Source organism: Cryptomeria japonica, chromosome 10, assembly GCF_030272615.1.
Source record: "Cryptomeria japonica chromosome 10, Sugi_1.0, whole genome shotgun sequence".
Lineage (NCBI taxonomy): Eukaryota > Viridiplantae > Streptophyta > Pinopsida > Cupressales > Cupressaceae > Cryptomeria > Cryptomeria japonica.
Window position 1 is genome coordinate 92,781 of NC_081414.1, and position 15,260 is coordinate 108,040.

Here is a 15,260-nt window from a genome sequence, read left to right on the forward strand (position 1 = left end):
AGCTGGGGGCACTGCTTACTATTATATTGCTGCAAACAGTATAGAATGAATACTACTATCAACCCCTTAATACCACAGATAATTAGCAGTATAATATGCAGCTGGATGGTCTTATAAGCCCTTAACTCCAGCTGTGGTGGTGATGAAAAAAGTAATGTAAATGTAGAAACAGCATATATTGATAATGAGCAGTAATATATAACTCACAAGAATGTTAGTAGCAGCCTGGAATGACACAACAACCTGAATCAATTTGTATGGCACTATTCCCTTTGGACGGCACCCTCCTATCGTAGACTATGTTTTATGTAATATAAAAAAGGAGTTTAATAACTTTATAAGGCAACGTTCATCAAGTTAAAGTGCGAAGGGAGCACCAAACCTTTATGGCATCATTAAACCTTCAATATCCTGTGGCTGGGACCCTCTTCATATTATATTGCTTGCCAAAATACAAATGGTACAGCAGATAAAGTATTTCCCAAGGCTGCGATTCATCAAGATCATTAATTATGATATATATTTTCTATTTAGAACATTAACAGCAGTTAGAAGAAACTCTCCAAGCTGATTAACATAATAAATCTAAGAAAACAGTTATTCCTGCATCAGAAATTGTCTCCTCTAAGCATGGGGGTTCCCTTATGAAAGTGTACGGATGGCAATTCAGGGAAACAATGCACCAATCAATACTGATCTTTCATTTGAGCATATGTATTAATATCAAACTGCAGTGATAACTTAATAAAAGCTCATATATTAGGAAATAATATTCTCAAACGAGTCGCTGTAAGATATAATGGAATAATATATTATCAAAAGAAAAACATCATGGGATATAATGTATCATCTGCATAAGCAACTCTGATAAATATATATCTGAATACATCCTTGAAGACTGAATTCTATAAATTTATACATACAATGACCAACTGAAATTCAGAATTCTTTAACTACAACACCAATATGGAAATTTGCTTGCATCTCACACTAGGCAACCGCTATGCTTGTAACCCTGAAAATCTGCAACAACCTGAATTGGAAACAATGGTTTTTGTCCTTGTTCCAATGTGATGGATCCCAAGAGGATTTTCATAAGGTTTGAACATGCTAATTGTTTTCATCCTTGGATTTTCACAAGGTTTGAACATGCAGAATATTGTTGTAGGTTGTCCAAATCTGATTTTGATTCCTTCGAATCACTCCTTTAAAATGGTCTCCAAAACATGATAAGAATAGGCAGCTCTGAATTGATGTGCTAGGGCATCATAGACCAAAGCCCTTCCATCTAAACACACCCTATTGACAAGGGGGAGCTTGTATGGCTCATCTAATCTAGGGATACTCACGGGTTTTAAGTCTCAAGCCCAAAGATTGCAGCAGCAATACAGAAAAGTCTCACGGGTTTCAAGTCTCAAGCCAAAAGATTGCAGCAGCAATACAGAAAAGTCTGATAGCATAATGAGCTGCAAGAGAACCCTAAATATATTATATAATGACTTCCAAAAGAATGACTTAATTTCAACCTTAGATCCATTGCAAGCCATATATTATATAATGACTTAGTTTCAGCCATGGATACATTGCAAGCCCAATCCAATTCTCCAAAAAAAACCCTAAAAAATGAGCCAATAGGCTCCTTATTTTCCAATGCCTCCTTGACCTTTTTGGCACATGCTTAATAAAAATCACTTAAAGTACATGTCTCATAAGTCATTAAACTCGGAAGGGGAAAATATTAAGTCTTTAGGTTAAGAGTCACTCGAGTTGCATAAAATCATTGAAGTTGCATCAGGGGAGGTGCCCACAACTTAAGAATAGAATCGAGAACAAGCAAAAGACTCTAACACTTACCCAATGATCCTCTAAGTCCTCTTTGTCTTGGGTAACCTAAGGAAAGGACAGCCAAAGCATAGTTAAGCCTCATGGCTTGAGTTGGGGACATTATAGTCCCCCCCCACCCAAAGAATGCTTGTCCTCAAGCATTTGTAGACTAGGATGCGTAAGAATCTCCTCTCTTTCCCACGTCGCATCCTCCAAAGGCAAGTTTTTCCACTCGATGAGATATTCAAAAAGGAATGAGTATCAACTTACCTTCTTCATCCATAGGGAGGTGATTCTGTAGAAGGAATTACTTGCTGTCCAAGAGCTTTTTTGAGGCATGACACATGTAACACAATGTGCATTTTGCTTGTATATGGAAGGTCCAAATTATGTGCCACTTCATCAATTCTCTTAATTACCTTGAAAAGCTCATAAAATTTTGGTTTAAGCTTTTCCGCTCCACTTATTTTGAACTATGTTATTGATTTTGGTATGGGTATGGGTATGACAATTTTTTTCCCTTGGGTACGAGTATGTCCATACACACATATAATTGCCAAAACATTAGAATATTTAGATACCATATTCATAATTTGCAAAAATGAAAATACTCAAGTCTCAAAATGTCATTACACAATGAAAATTCAATCAATATTTAAGATTCATGTTCTTCATCAGAAGCACAAAGTCAATCAACATTTGGTTCAATTTCATTTGAACCACATCAATTGGATTGCCACTACCACTAGCTGTGTCAAGTGTAAAAGCTGGTTCAATTCCATTTTTTTGAACATTTGACAAAATGCAAATCATTAACAACACAAGGAAAGTGATTTCACAAAACATAAGCAAATAGCTGCTACACATTTATAATGTAAATCAACTGAAATCAATCTCATTACTGCTGATATAAAGTCTACTAGCCCTGTGTTCATAGATATAGCTCACAAATGCAACTGAGATGATATTTAATTGCTTGCTTGCTTGGCTATTCTGATTAAAAGCTGTCACAAAGTTATGAAGAGTGAAACTGACATTTTAATGTATCAAAGTACACTTGGGTATGGTTTGGGTTCATCTTGGAGCCAAATGGTACCCGTACTAGGCCTGGGCTTTACTAGCAGTACCTGGCAACTTAGATTTTTAACAAGGATTGTCTAGTTGGTTGAAGATGGAAAAATACCATGTTTCCCACCTCAAAGACCTATCAACTTGATGGTGATAAGCATGTCTTTTGCTGTTTTTGTGCAATCTGAATATTTTCCTCGAGTGCCTTAAGGATATTTTGATTCTCTTTGGCCTACTCAAGAGTGTTTGGAGCCCTAGAATAATAAAAAAACCAAGTCCACAAATGTAGAAGATTCATAACCATACAAAGCTTTGAAAGCTCATATGGTATGTAGTGTTGTAACTATGCTCATATGGTATGTAGTGTTGTAACTATGCTCATATGATATGTAGTGTTGTAACAGAATTCTGCCTTTGCCTTTTGCTGCCCTTGAAACATAGCTTCTCAAGTACCCTTCAGGCCATTTGTTCTAACGATCGAGTTCTGTTCCAGCCAATTTCATTGACTCACCAAAAAGTGCACACCCTGAAGTCTAAACACTTGTTCAAAAAACAGACCATCAACTTGTTTGCTTTAAACTCAAAAGACATCAACATTAAGTGAGCATATTTAGTGTCTCTATCCACCACAACAAAAATACTATTTTTACCATTGATCTTGGGTGGCCCAGTAATGAAATTCCTTGATATTTGTTCCCACTTTTGATCAGGAATAGAAAGTGCTTGTAGCAGCCTTGCTGGAAAAGAAACTTTAGCTTTATTCCTTTGGCTTTCCATGCATTCTCTTACATCATCTTTTATACCTTTCCATGAAAATCCTTTATGGATACACGGTTACACCTATATGTCTTCAAATAACCCGGATGACCAGCAAGCTGTTTGTTATGGACAGCAATAAGAATATTATGTTATAACTTACTCTCTGGTACAAAATAGATTATATCCTTATAATAGATGATGCCATTCAACACTTTATACCTTTCACCATTGATTTTACTATCCAGAATCTCACAAGCATACTGATTTTTGTAATATTCTACAAACAGATGATCCTTCCAAATGGCTGAAATTTCTGGAAGTGAGCAAAATTAAGGGTTTCTAGATAATGCATTAGCAACAACATTATTTTTCCCTTTGACAAATCCAATATCAAATTCATATCCTTGAAGTTTTCTGAGCCAATGTTGTTGTCTATTATTTAATCCCTTTTGTTTCATCAAATACTTGAGGCTATTATGGTCAGTCCTCACTATAAACTTGCCACCCACAAGATATTGACGGAATTTTTCAAGTGCATGCATGATTGCGAACATTTCCTTATCATATGTAGAGAACCTCTTTTCAACCTCATTCAGTTTTCAACTCTCATGGGCAATTGGGTGCTTGTTTTGCATCAAAACAGCCCTAATGCCAATACTGGATGCATCACACTCAAGCACAAAAGGTTTAGAGAAATCTGGTAAAACAAAATAGGACAAGTACTCGTTACCTTCTTAAGATGGTCCATGATCTTTTGATTCTCATCTTGTCCAAACAAAAGGCTCTGACATGTGCATCAATTGCCCCAACGCGTCTCAACTAAGCCAACTCTCTAGAGTGTGCTTTTGAATCCTTGTGGTCAAACTGCTCTATCAATGTAGTGCAAAACTGATCATAAGAAACTATCGCACCATGACCTTGTATCACTAAATCATGATGTCACCACTCATGTGCCACTCCTTAAAGGTGAAGGGTAGCAAACTTGATGGCCTCGTTCTCCTTTATCTGATTCAGGGCGAGGTAAGTATCCAACTTCTAAATCCAAGCTCTAGCTGTACCCTTGGATGATCCTTCAAACTTGGCATGTATAGATGACCTAACCTTTTTTGTAGCCCATAATTTTGCTTTCCTTGAATCCATTGATTTTGTGCGTTTGGTGACCTCCAAATAATCTCTAAAAGAGATAGCTGACTGGAAATCAGTCCCAAAAGCTTGATACTTAGCCAAAATATCAACATCCTCATTGTTCTCCATGGTTTCCTCTTGTATAGGCTCATCCTCTTTTAGAAAGGTAGGCATGAAAGGTCTGGATTATGATGAACCCGGAGGTTTGCTGGTAGAATGTTCATTGTTTTCTGTAGCTTTGCTACTTCCACTCTCTCCACATGCACCATATCTCTTCCATTCACTTCGTTATGAGCCAACTGACTCAAATAGAGATTGGTGTTTTGTAACTGTTCTCTCATTTTGACAAACATTTGTTTTGCTTCCTCTTCACCTGATATAGGTGGTTGAACACTGATATCCACTATTCCTTTCGTTTTTTTTTCAATGTTATGCCACCATTTCCATGCATACAACCAACTCAGACAGGCTGCCAAGACTTGCACCTCTAATACCTCTGTAATATCCCCAAATAGAGATAATGGAAAGACCACAATATTTGTAAAAGATGCAATTGAAAGTTTTGAAATTTTATTTGCAAATAGATAAACCTTCAACAAACACAGATCTACACAGAATATTTTTCTGTGAATTTATAGAAATTTCTGAATATTTCAGAGTACCAAAAATTTACAGGAAACACACATAAAACTGCCCAGAATTTTCAGAAATAGCTGATATTAATTTTCTAGAGATGAATGTTATCAGCAGTGCACAGTATAGTGTTCAACTACCTCAGAAAATGCTTTCAAATACCCTAGCCACCATTGTCAAAACTCTCAGAAAATCAGTGCTGGGTCTCACCAAGACGACACACTTGTTCTTGCTGATGTTAGCTTCAATGATGCTAAAGTACATGCAAGAATATTTCTGTAAGTTGTTCAAGTCTGATTCCCAAATTGGTCTCCAAAACCTGATAAGAATATGCAGCTCTGAAAATGATGTGCTAGGGCATCACAAACCAAAGCCCTTCTACTGAAACACAGTCTAAAATTATGTTCAATGCAAATCTTTGTTTTGTCTTATCTTTTTTTTCTCATTAAAAAAAAGTTATAACCTATATTTAGGTTAAGTGGCTTGAGGTAATTAAACCCTACGTCACAAGGTTCGGATTCAAGTTCAAGTCAAATGAAGTTTGGCAGGGGTAAAAAATTCGACATTAAATTCACCTTATTTAAATGTGTTAAATTTAAAATAATTGTTAAATTTACTTTAAATTTGTTAAATTCTTTTTTTTTTGATTGGTAATTTTGTAGTATATTGAATCAGAAAAAAGGTATACAACCATCCAAGGCCACGCTAATGATATAAACATCGGCCCAAAATTTCACAGTCCTGACCTACTCTGAAGACATTCGAAGCTAAAACAAGGAAATAAAACCCGTTCTGTGCATCTATGCACCAACATATTACAGACATGCCTAAAAAGTCTTTTCATAACAGAAGTGAAAGAAAATGTAAATGAACAATGGCCCCATGGCTGCTCACTCGCTATCGCTCTGGTTCACGTTCTCCTCGTCCGCGATATCTGCCAAAGCTTTTCCCTTTGCAGCTTCACTCTTCATCTTCGGGATGCATTCCAAGCATCCGAAATGGGGTCTCCTTCCAGACTTGCTAGCAATTGGACCGCCCGCCCTTCCTCGAATCCATCTCGCAGATCTCTCCCGACCTCCATTCGCGCCACCACCTTGAGAGCCTTCAATACTTCATCTGTCCTAATTATTTTGACACAGAGCTTCATGGCTTCCCAACCAATGCGAGCTCGCTCACAGCATTGTTCCTTAATGTGGTTTTCCGGACCTCGAACAAACGGCAGTAGCTCCTCCTTATCGTCTCCCTCCCTAATGCGAATGCCTGTCTGAGGCACTACCACTCCAGAATGGAGTCAAGGTTGATTAGGTACTCCCCATCTATCAATTTTGTGAAGGTGAGCCTGATTTTCTCCACCTCCGGCTCGAACTCGCATGCCCATGCCATAATCAGGGAGTACACCTCCATGTTCGTCCAATAGCGAAAATGGATGTGCGACACCTCCTCTCCTAGCATCAGATGCGCCGCACTCCACAATTTCTCCTCTTTGTACCTGAAAAACCCCTGCATTCTCTTCTCCGATACAATCCCCAGGAATGGAGCCAATTTCTTCTCGGTTCGCAAAGTGAAATTTGCTTCCATTAGACCTGCACAAATTATTAACTCCAGCCTCTACAATGCAAATGACATGATACCATTTATCAATCAAAATAAATACAAACTCAATAACCAGCTCACAAACCAAAGGAATTAAATTCCTCCACTGTCGTTTGAGACAGGTCATAAATGTAGGCGCAATGTCATAAAAGGAATAAAATTTCACAGCAGATTTGCTGCACTCCGCCATCATCTCTAACAAGTACTATCCGCACTCGGCAACTGTCACTTTAATTGCAATGTCTTCGAAAGGATGTACTTGTCATTTCGGGCTTCCTTGCGCGAATGTTGTTTGCTTCGTGCTTCTAGGACTGCATTTAAGACCACTTCCACACTCTACCATCTCCCTTCCACCACTTGGCCATTTGGCTAGTCATGTCGCATCCAATGTTGGAGAGTAGATCTGCCACTGCATTGGCACCTCGCCTGACGTGGGATACCCGAAATTCCTCAAAAAGATTGAGTTTCTCTCGGATGATCGCCACCCAATGAGATAATTTCCATGATGGAGTATTGCCCTTAGTGATTGCATTGATGACCACCTAGGAATCTCCTTCCAGATGCAACCGTTGGACTTTCATGTTTAAGGCCAACTCGGTTGCCAGAAGTGCCGCTTGAACCTCTGCTTCGTTGTTTGTTCCATCTTGCAATCGACGTGCTCCTTTGAAGAGGATAGATCCTTTGTCATTTCTCGCAACTACCCCTACACTTGATGTTCTCGGGTTTCCTCTAGATGCCCCATTGAAATTTATTTTTATCCATTCCTTGGTAGGCGGCTCCCATTTAATCTTCTCTTTTTCTAATGTGGGATTAGCCCTCAGAGACCCATTAACGGGTAAATATGTTAAAATCCTAAATCTATTTGTTAAAATTTAATTTAATACTTCAAATTTGTTAAATGTTATATATAAATACTTAAAAATCTAAATTGACCACTTTAAAATAAGACAATTTAATGTATTAAATGTTAATATTAAAAAATAAAAACTATAAATATAAACTATCTCATCATTAAATTTAATTATAGTAAATGATACATTTTTAAATAGTAGTTTAATTTAACCAAAACAATAGTTGACATTTGTGGTGTTATAAACATATATTATTAAAAAATTATAATACATCATTAAATTTTATTGATGAAAAATAAAAAAAACTTGAAAAAAATAATGTAAGAGATAAATGTTAAATAAATAAAATTTGACATTATGAACATCTATCGTTACAAATTCAAATACTTGATATAGATGAAAGAAAAACCATGAAAGAAATAAATAATTGGAAAAAAAAACCCTAAAATAAAATCTACGACCTGCTTGGATGCCTAATGGCTACAGAAAAGGTCACGACTCGAGAGAACTAGAAGAAAAGGCATGCAAGAGTCAAAGGACCAATGCGGAAGGATTTGGATGGCCACTGGCAACGGCTCGATCTCTGTTCCTAAAAAATTGAAACATGCCCTTTCTACCTTCAACTCAAAGATATCTGCATTCCAGAAATATGCTCACGATTCATTTGGAATGAATTAAAAAGCACTGCAATTTTGAACAAAGCTCTCCATGCCTTCCGTTTTTATTTGTTGTGAATCTGTATTCTTTTATCAGAAAAATAACTTGAAACTTGAAAAACGCTTTCTGAAAACCCTAAAAAATGCTTTCCAAATATATATTTTAATACAAAACATACCGGACTTTTTATGGTACAAATACTAAGCGAATTTTAATGAGTTTTACACAAAAGTTTGAAGTTCGCCAAAATTCGAATTCCCCTGTGATATAGATTGAACCTATGTTACACCAAGTTTCCAGGAGGGGGAGGAGGGGGGGGGGGGATGTGTTTACATGGTTGATTTTTTGGGAGGTCCTTTTTGAAGGACAGATATTAAAAAAAAGGGAAATTATAAAAATATAGGAAATTTCAAATGTTCATACAATATCACTGATAAGGCGTTCATCATATACATTATAGAACCTTAATGCATAAGTTTGGAGCTAAATGACAATTTCACAGAGTCGACTCACAAATCAACAAAATTTCATTACTTTCATTTTCAAGATGCGTATATATTAATCCACATAAATAAACTGGCATCTATATATATTAAATTGAACGTGCTTACCACTAAGAACATTTCGAATTTGTTCCTCTGTCCAATAGGGGATGGGGTCTTAAAACACGGGATGCATCCCCAGGGGCCTGAAAACAGGGGATGCATCATCAGGTTACTTAGGTTAAATAGGAGTACAATCATATATTATGTGCAATGTTTTCGGGCAGATATTGACACAACCCTCCGAATTGGATTGTCTTTTGTTCTTGTTAAGTCTTGAATTACCTTGCATGTCCTCACCAAGGAGCAGATTCTCCTCTTTGAGATTTTTATCCTTATTCTCCTTAAAAATAGGGCTGATGTAAAGGATGAAAGTTGCATAGCCTGTAGTTACCAGCGGATTTTTCAATTGTAACCATGTGAAAGGCCAGCTTGCTTGGTGTCATTTGTGCTTCAAATGGGAATGTTAAGGATGGGCTTCACAAGTGGATTCACAAAGCATTGAATGAGGTGTAAGGGGAACAGGCAAATCACCAGAGGTATGGGGAGAGCTGTGACATTATCTGTTTGCCATAAATCTATCAGCTACTAGAGCTTTTTAAACTTTGCATCTGCAATTTTATTAATTGTGAATGCACACTTTTAGCCAACTACTTGGTGAAGTTTCATATTGTGACTACTTGATGGCAATAATCGAAAAGGACACTAAAACCCCTCAATTGAGTATAACTTTTGTAGTTTGTGTACCCCTTGATGACAATTGCTGCAAACGACAAGAAAACCCTAATTTGAGTTTGAACTCTTGGACAAGTCTCATTTGGATTTATTTAGTTTCACAACACCACAAACCACAGAGCCCATGTGTAGCAGTGTTTCCATGATAAATTTACTCATTTATAAAGTAGCAGAAAAGAGGTTAGGTTTTAATAATGTCTAGATGGTTATTATCAAACACAAGTACAGGCTTTAGAAGTATCGGAAATTTTGGTTGATAGAAGGTATAAAGGGGCCATTGAAGGATTCTGATCGATGAGTTATGTTATGATGTGTATGCTTATCTGGTAATACCTTGCATCAATCCTTGAACTGTTGCACTTTGTGACTCATTTACCAATTTGTCCTTTGTTCTTGATTGGCTGTTGATTCAAGATTCACTAATCTATATGCAGCTGTGATTAACCATTTCCTGGTTTAAACAAAATTTTGTCGAAATGAACATTGAAAGGATCATATCATTAAGCTTTTTGACCTCACTTACAACTTCAAAACACCTAGTTACTTGCACATAGTTATTGGAATTGGTTGACTGCTGCATTTTGACACATGGATCTCTCTCGAGGGGAGATGAACTGGCACAACAGATAGGGGTTGAAACTGTCAAATAATATTTTGCATCTTGTATTTGACAAAGATGAGATACACTTTCCAGAAGTTCACAATAATATCTCTTAACAGAAAATTTAATATTGAAATAAAGAGTACAATGAGCTGGGAATGAGTTTGCTTTAGAGAAAGACGTTAATTGTGAAAGAAATCTGCATCTGTTTTCGCTTTAGATAAAGATGAAAAATAATCTGCATCTGATTTTGCTTTAGAGAAAGATGTTAATTGTGAAAAATTTCTGTCTTGTCATTCAACCATAATAAAGAATTGATATCACGTGGTTCATAAATTCCATGGGCTGCTGAGTTATTTGTTTGCTTACAACAAATGCAGTTTGGTTTGATTGCACCATTTTGAAGATAGTTGTGCCCTATGTTCTAGCAAATGGGTATGCTAATTTTGTAAAATATCCTCTTTTCTTGTCAATTTGTCTGTTCTTTTCTTTGACCTGTTTTCCATTTAATGTGGCGTGTCATGCATTTTTCTAATAATATCCTTCTATTGTATTTTCGTATGTTGTGATTTCTTTTTCTTATGGTGTTATTAGGATTGACATGAGTATTTTGTAGACTAATCTGTCGCCTCTGAAAACTTTCAGGAAAAACTTGAGCGGCGGAGGCAAATGCCTTACCACATGCATATTAATCTTGAATTACTTGAAGCTGTTCATCTGATTTGTGCCATGCTTTTGGAGGTGCCAAATATGGCTGCAAATGGACATGATGTTAGAAGAAAGGTGATAAGTAAGCCATTCCGGCGTATATTGGAAATAAATGAGAAGCAAACATTCACTGGTCCTCCTGAGAATGTCCGTGATCATGTTATGGCTGCAACCCGAGCATTGAGCAAGGGCGATTGGGAAAAAGCATACAAAGTTATTGAAAGTCTTGATGCTTGGAAGCTTCTTCGAGAAAGGGATAATGTGCTAGATATGCTGAAGTTAAAAATTCGTGAAGAAGCTCTGAGAACCTACTTATTCACCTATTCCTCATGTTATGGTTCGCTGAGTTTAGATCAGCTTACAACCATGTTTGAGCTTTCTGAATCACAAGTACATAGCATGGTGAGTAAGATGATGATTGCAGAAGAGCTTCATGCAAGTTGGGACCAGCCTACAAGGTGCATTGTTACTCATAATGTGGAGCCTACTAGATTACAAGCCTTGGCGGTACAGTTTGCTGAGAAATTGTCAGTTCTCATTGATAGTAATGAGAGAGCTTTTGATGCTCGAACAGGAGGTGGATTAGACGGACCTCTGGCAACAAGGAGGAGAGACACGCAAGACTATGCTGGTGCTGCTTCTGGTCGGTGGCAGAATGATTTTTCTAATGCACAAGGCAGGCAGGGTGGTTTTTCTGCTCGGCCAAACTATACAGGTGCACGGAATGCAGGTGGCCAGGCACGCACTGGTGCTTCTGGAGCCACGTTTCCAAAAGATCGATTTGGTCAAGGTGGTCGGGCCGGAGCTGCATATTCTTCAGGTTATCAAAGCACACGCTACCAAGATGCATATAGTAGTGTTGGGAGAACTCCTTACCAAACAGGCTCAGCATCTTCTGCTGGTGTCAGAAGTACGCAGCCTGATGGAGCAGCTCGGATGGTGAGCTTAACAAGATCGGGCAGGTTTTAGTGGCTTACTCATCATTATGCATATCTATAAGCTAATCTATATTTAGTCATTGTCCAGTCTAATCAAAGCTATGTTCGATCGTAAGTTAGGTTTGTAGTTTCAAGGTCAATCAAAGACATGAACTTGATTTAAAAAAAAATTGTGTATCAAAATTCAATTTTGATTAAGCAAGCTACTTTACTTTTGATTTCTGAAGCCCAATAAATTCACGTTTATGATGCCATGTGCTAGTATTCAAAGATTTTTATTTCTTCCTCATCTCTTATCCATACATCAAGATATCTCCTTGCATTCATCCCATTTTTTTTTTCAATTAGTTGAATCAATCAACATTTAAAATTCAAAATTTTGAGAAAAAAATCTATAATCTATAGATATTTATGTTATATTTTACTTAATTAAAAAATTTCATTTATTTTTATTTTTATTTTTATTGTTATTGGTTCATATTAAAAACAGTACATACAAAATTTAGTTTTTTTGGTATAAAATAATGTATTTATTACATTAATAACATTGTACTCAAAGAGACCCACCATTTTGTACAACTTCCATTTACCACTGTTTTATCCACTATCCCCAACATATTTCCTTTACAAATCTGTGTATCACAAAATTTCATTTATTTTTATTGTTATTGTTATTGGTTCATATTAAAAACAGTACGTAAAAAAAATAATTTTTTTGTTATAAAATAATGTATTTATCACATTAATAACATTGTACTCAAAGAGACCCACCATTTTGTACAACTTCCATTTACCACTGTTTTATCCACTATCCCCAACATATTTCCTTTACAAATCTGTGTATCACAATTAGACATATTAATGTGGCGAATTGGCATACCACTATGTTTAAAATTTTAATACTTTGGTATTTAAATGTTTTCAAATTTAAATAAAAGGTAAGATTTTAGTTAACATACTCACTTTTACCAACATCATGTTTTTTGGTGTTGCTGTTTTATGTTGATAGTTTTTGACTATGTTAAGGGTCAGCACTCTAATTAACGCTGCTTTACTAATCAAAAGCATACTCACTTTTACACTTAAACCACTTCTTGTCATTGTAGAATGCCTCTAGATCCCTGCTATTTTGAAGGGCTAGCAATTAATTGACTAGGGGATACTACCCCAGTTGAGCTCTAGTCAAGATTCCAGCGTACTCTAGACCCCTACTATTCGCTTTCTCACAGGTTTAATAGGATAAGTCCGGGTGTGTGGATATATATATATATATATATATATATATATTCTAGAACATTAAAGAACAATAAATAGTTACACATCTGTAGTTGGTACTCCAAAAGAACAATAAGTAGAGTGGTAACAAGATGTGGAGCGAAAAAAATATGAATGCATTAACAATTATGAACGAGGTGCAAGGGTTACACTGGTAAAGTTATATGTAACTTAACATGCTAAAAGGATATATTAGACATGATTTATACGACATCAAAATGGGTTGACAGTTAAAACTATATAAAATTTTAGAATTAAAATCTCGTTTATTTATTAGACTTTTAATTCTCATTAAATAATTGAATAGATTTACACAGGTCAATAATAAGTTGATGTTAAAAACACAAACTTCAATTCATTCAAAAAATCATTATAGGTAAGTGAGATTATGATCAAAATCATTCAAAAATCATTATAAGTGTAAGTGAGATCATGATCAAAATTAAGAACAAGATCACATGATAAATAAAATTTAAATAGTATAGAGGTGGCTTGCTGGAGTGGTAGATACTCAAAGCCGAACGAGCAAGGATGGCGAGTAGTAGGAAGAAAACGCAGATCATTTCGGCCTCTTGAAACTCCCCACAAACAAGACCCCCCAAAAAATAGTGGTTCGGGTTTCCAAAAGGGTTTCGTGGGTAGACATCGCTGGTCAAAGGCTCAGAATGGCTTCCTGGAGTATAGCAGATACTCAAAGCCGAATGAGCAAGGATGGCGAGTAGTAGGAAGAAAACGCAGATCATTTCGGCCTCTTCAAGCTCCCCACAAACATCACCCCCAGGAAAATAATTGTTCGGGTTTCCAAAAGGGTTTCGTGGGTAGACATCGCTGGTCAAAGGCTCAGAATGCCTCAGCTTTGTTTGACCCATGCTCCTTCCCAAATACATACCCATCTTCCCTCTAGGGTACTCAAGGAAGCCCATTAACCCGCCATTACCTAAGAAGGCACGGACCCAGGAACATTGGCAAACATCGACAACTAGAAACAAAATTATTCAAGACCAGGAGTCCAAAGGTTGGAGGCTTCCTAGTTATTCTGCCAAGCATCAACGTATGCTACCTCAGGATGCCTTGCGAGGAGTCATTCCTACCTCCAGTTTCCTCCCTTCTTTCCCAAACAACATTCCCAATTTTCAGTAGAGGTTTTCTCAGAGCTTTTCAGACAAGGGTAATTTCAGAAGTGGGAAAAATCTCCATCCAAACAGGTACTTCAAAGCAGGAATGGACCCTCAGATACTTGGGAGGTTCTTTCATAATCATTTCAGACATCAAGGGAAGTAGGCCAAGAGGCTAGCAACCACATTTATCCTCAGGAAAAAGGAGGGAAAGCTAGTCAAACAAACCAAGTCAGGGCAGCAGAGCAAAATGTAGAAGATCAAATAACTTCCGCTGTTAAAGAGCTGCGAGAAATCAGTATTGAAGATATGGTCAAAGAAATGGAAGCAAAAGGATCAGAGGCTTCGTCATCACATTCTCTCTCAGAAAGTTTGGGATGGGAGAAAACAAAAGAATATGACCTCCAGATCAGGGAGAAAGAAAATGATGTGAATGTTACCTTTTCAGAATAATCTCTCTTCTCAAATTTTAGAATATCATCATAAAGCTATCATTTGTAAATTGGACGGGTTAATGAGGTCATTTTGATTGATAATGAGAACGATTTTTTCATTACTATATTTGATTCTAAAGTAGATAGAGATCATGTCTTCAAGGTTAAATCGTGGTGTTTCGAGTCCTCATGATTATTCATGGAGAATTGGTTTTCAAATTTTAACCCCCTCTCAACTCCCATTAAATCTGTTCCCTTCTGGATACATCTACAACATTTACCATTGGAATACAGGGAGTTAGAGATCATAGAGATTTTGGGTAACTCTTTGGGCATTTTTCTCAAAATAGATGTGAACTTTTTCGAAAACCCTAACTTGCCTGTTAGGTTTTGCCTTCTCAT

At 36.7% G+C, this 15,260-nt stretch overlaps 1 protein-coding gene across 1 annotated transcript in view; it reads left to right on the forward strand.

Moving 5' to 3' along the window:
• Window positions 1-12,252, forward strand: part of LOC131069428 (eukaryotic translation initiation factor 3 subunit C) — a 32,551-nt gene extending 20,299 nt beyond the window's left edge. Inside the window, exon 4 of the mRNA XM_058004850.2 lies at window positions 11,034-12,252. Coding sequence (XP_057860833.2) covers window positions 11,034-12,065 — 1,032 coding nt within the window. The 3' untranslated portion in view covers window positions 12,066-12,252. The remainder of the gene's footprint in view (window positions 1-11,033) is intronic.
• Window positions 12,253-15,260: the final 3,008 nt, after the last annotated feature.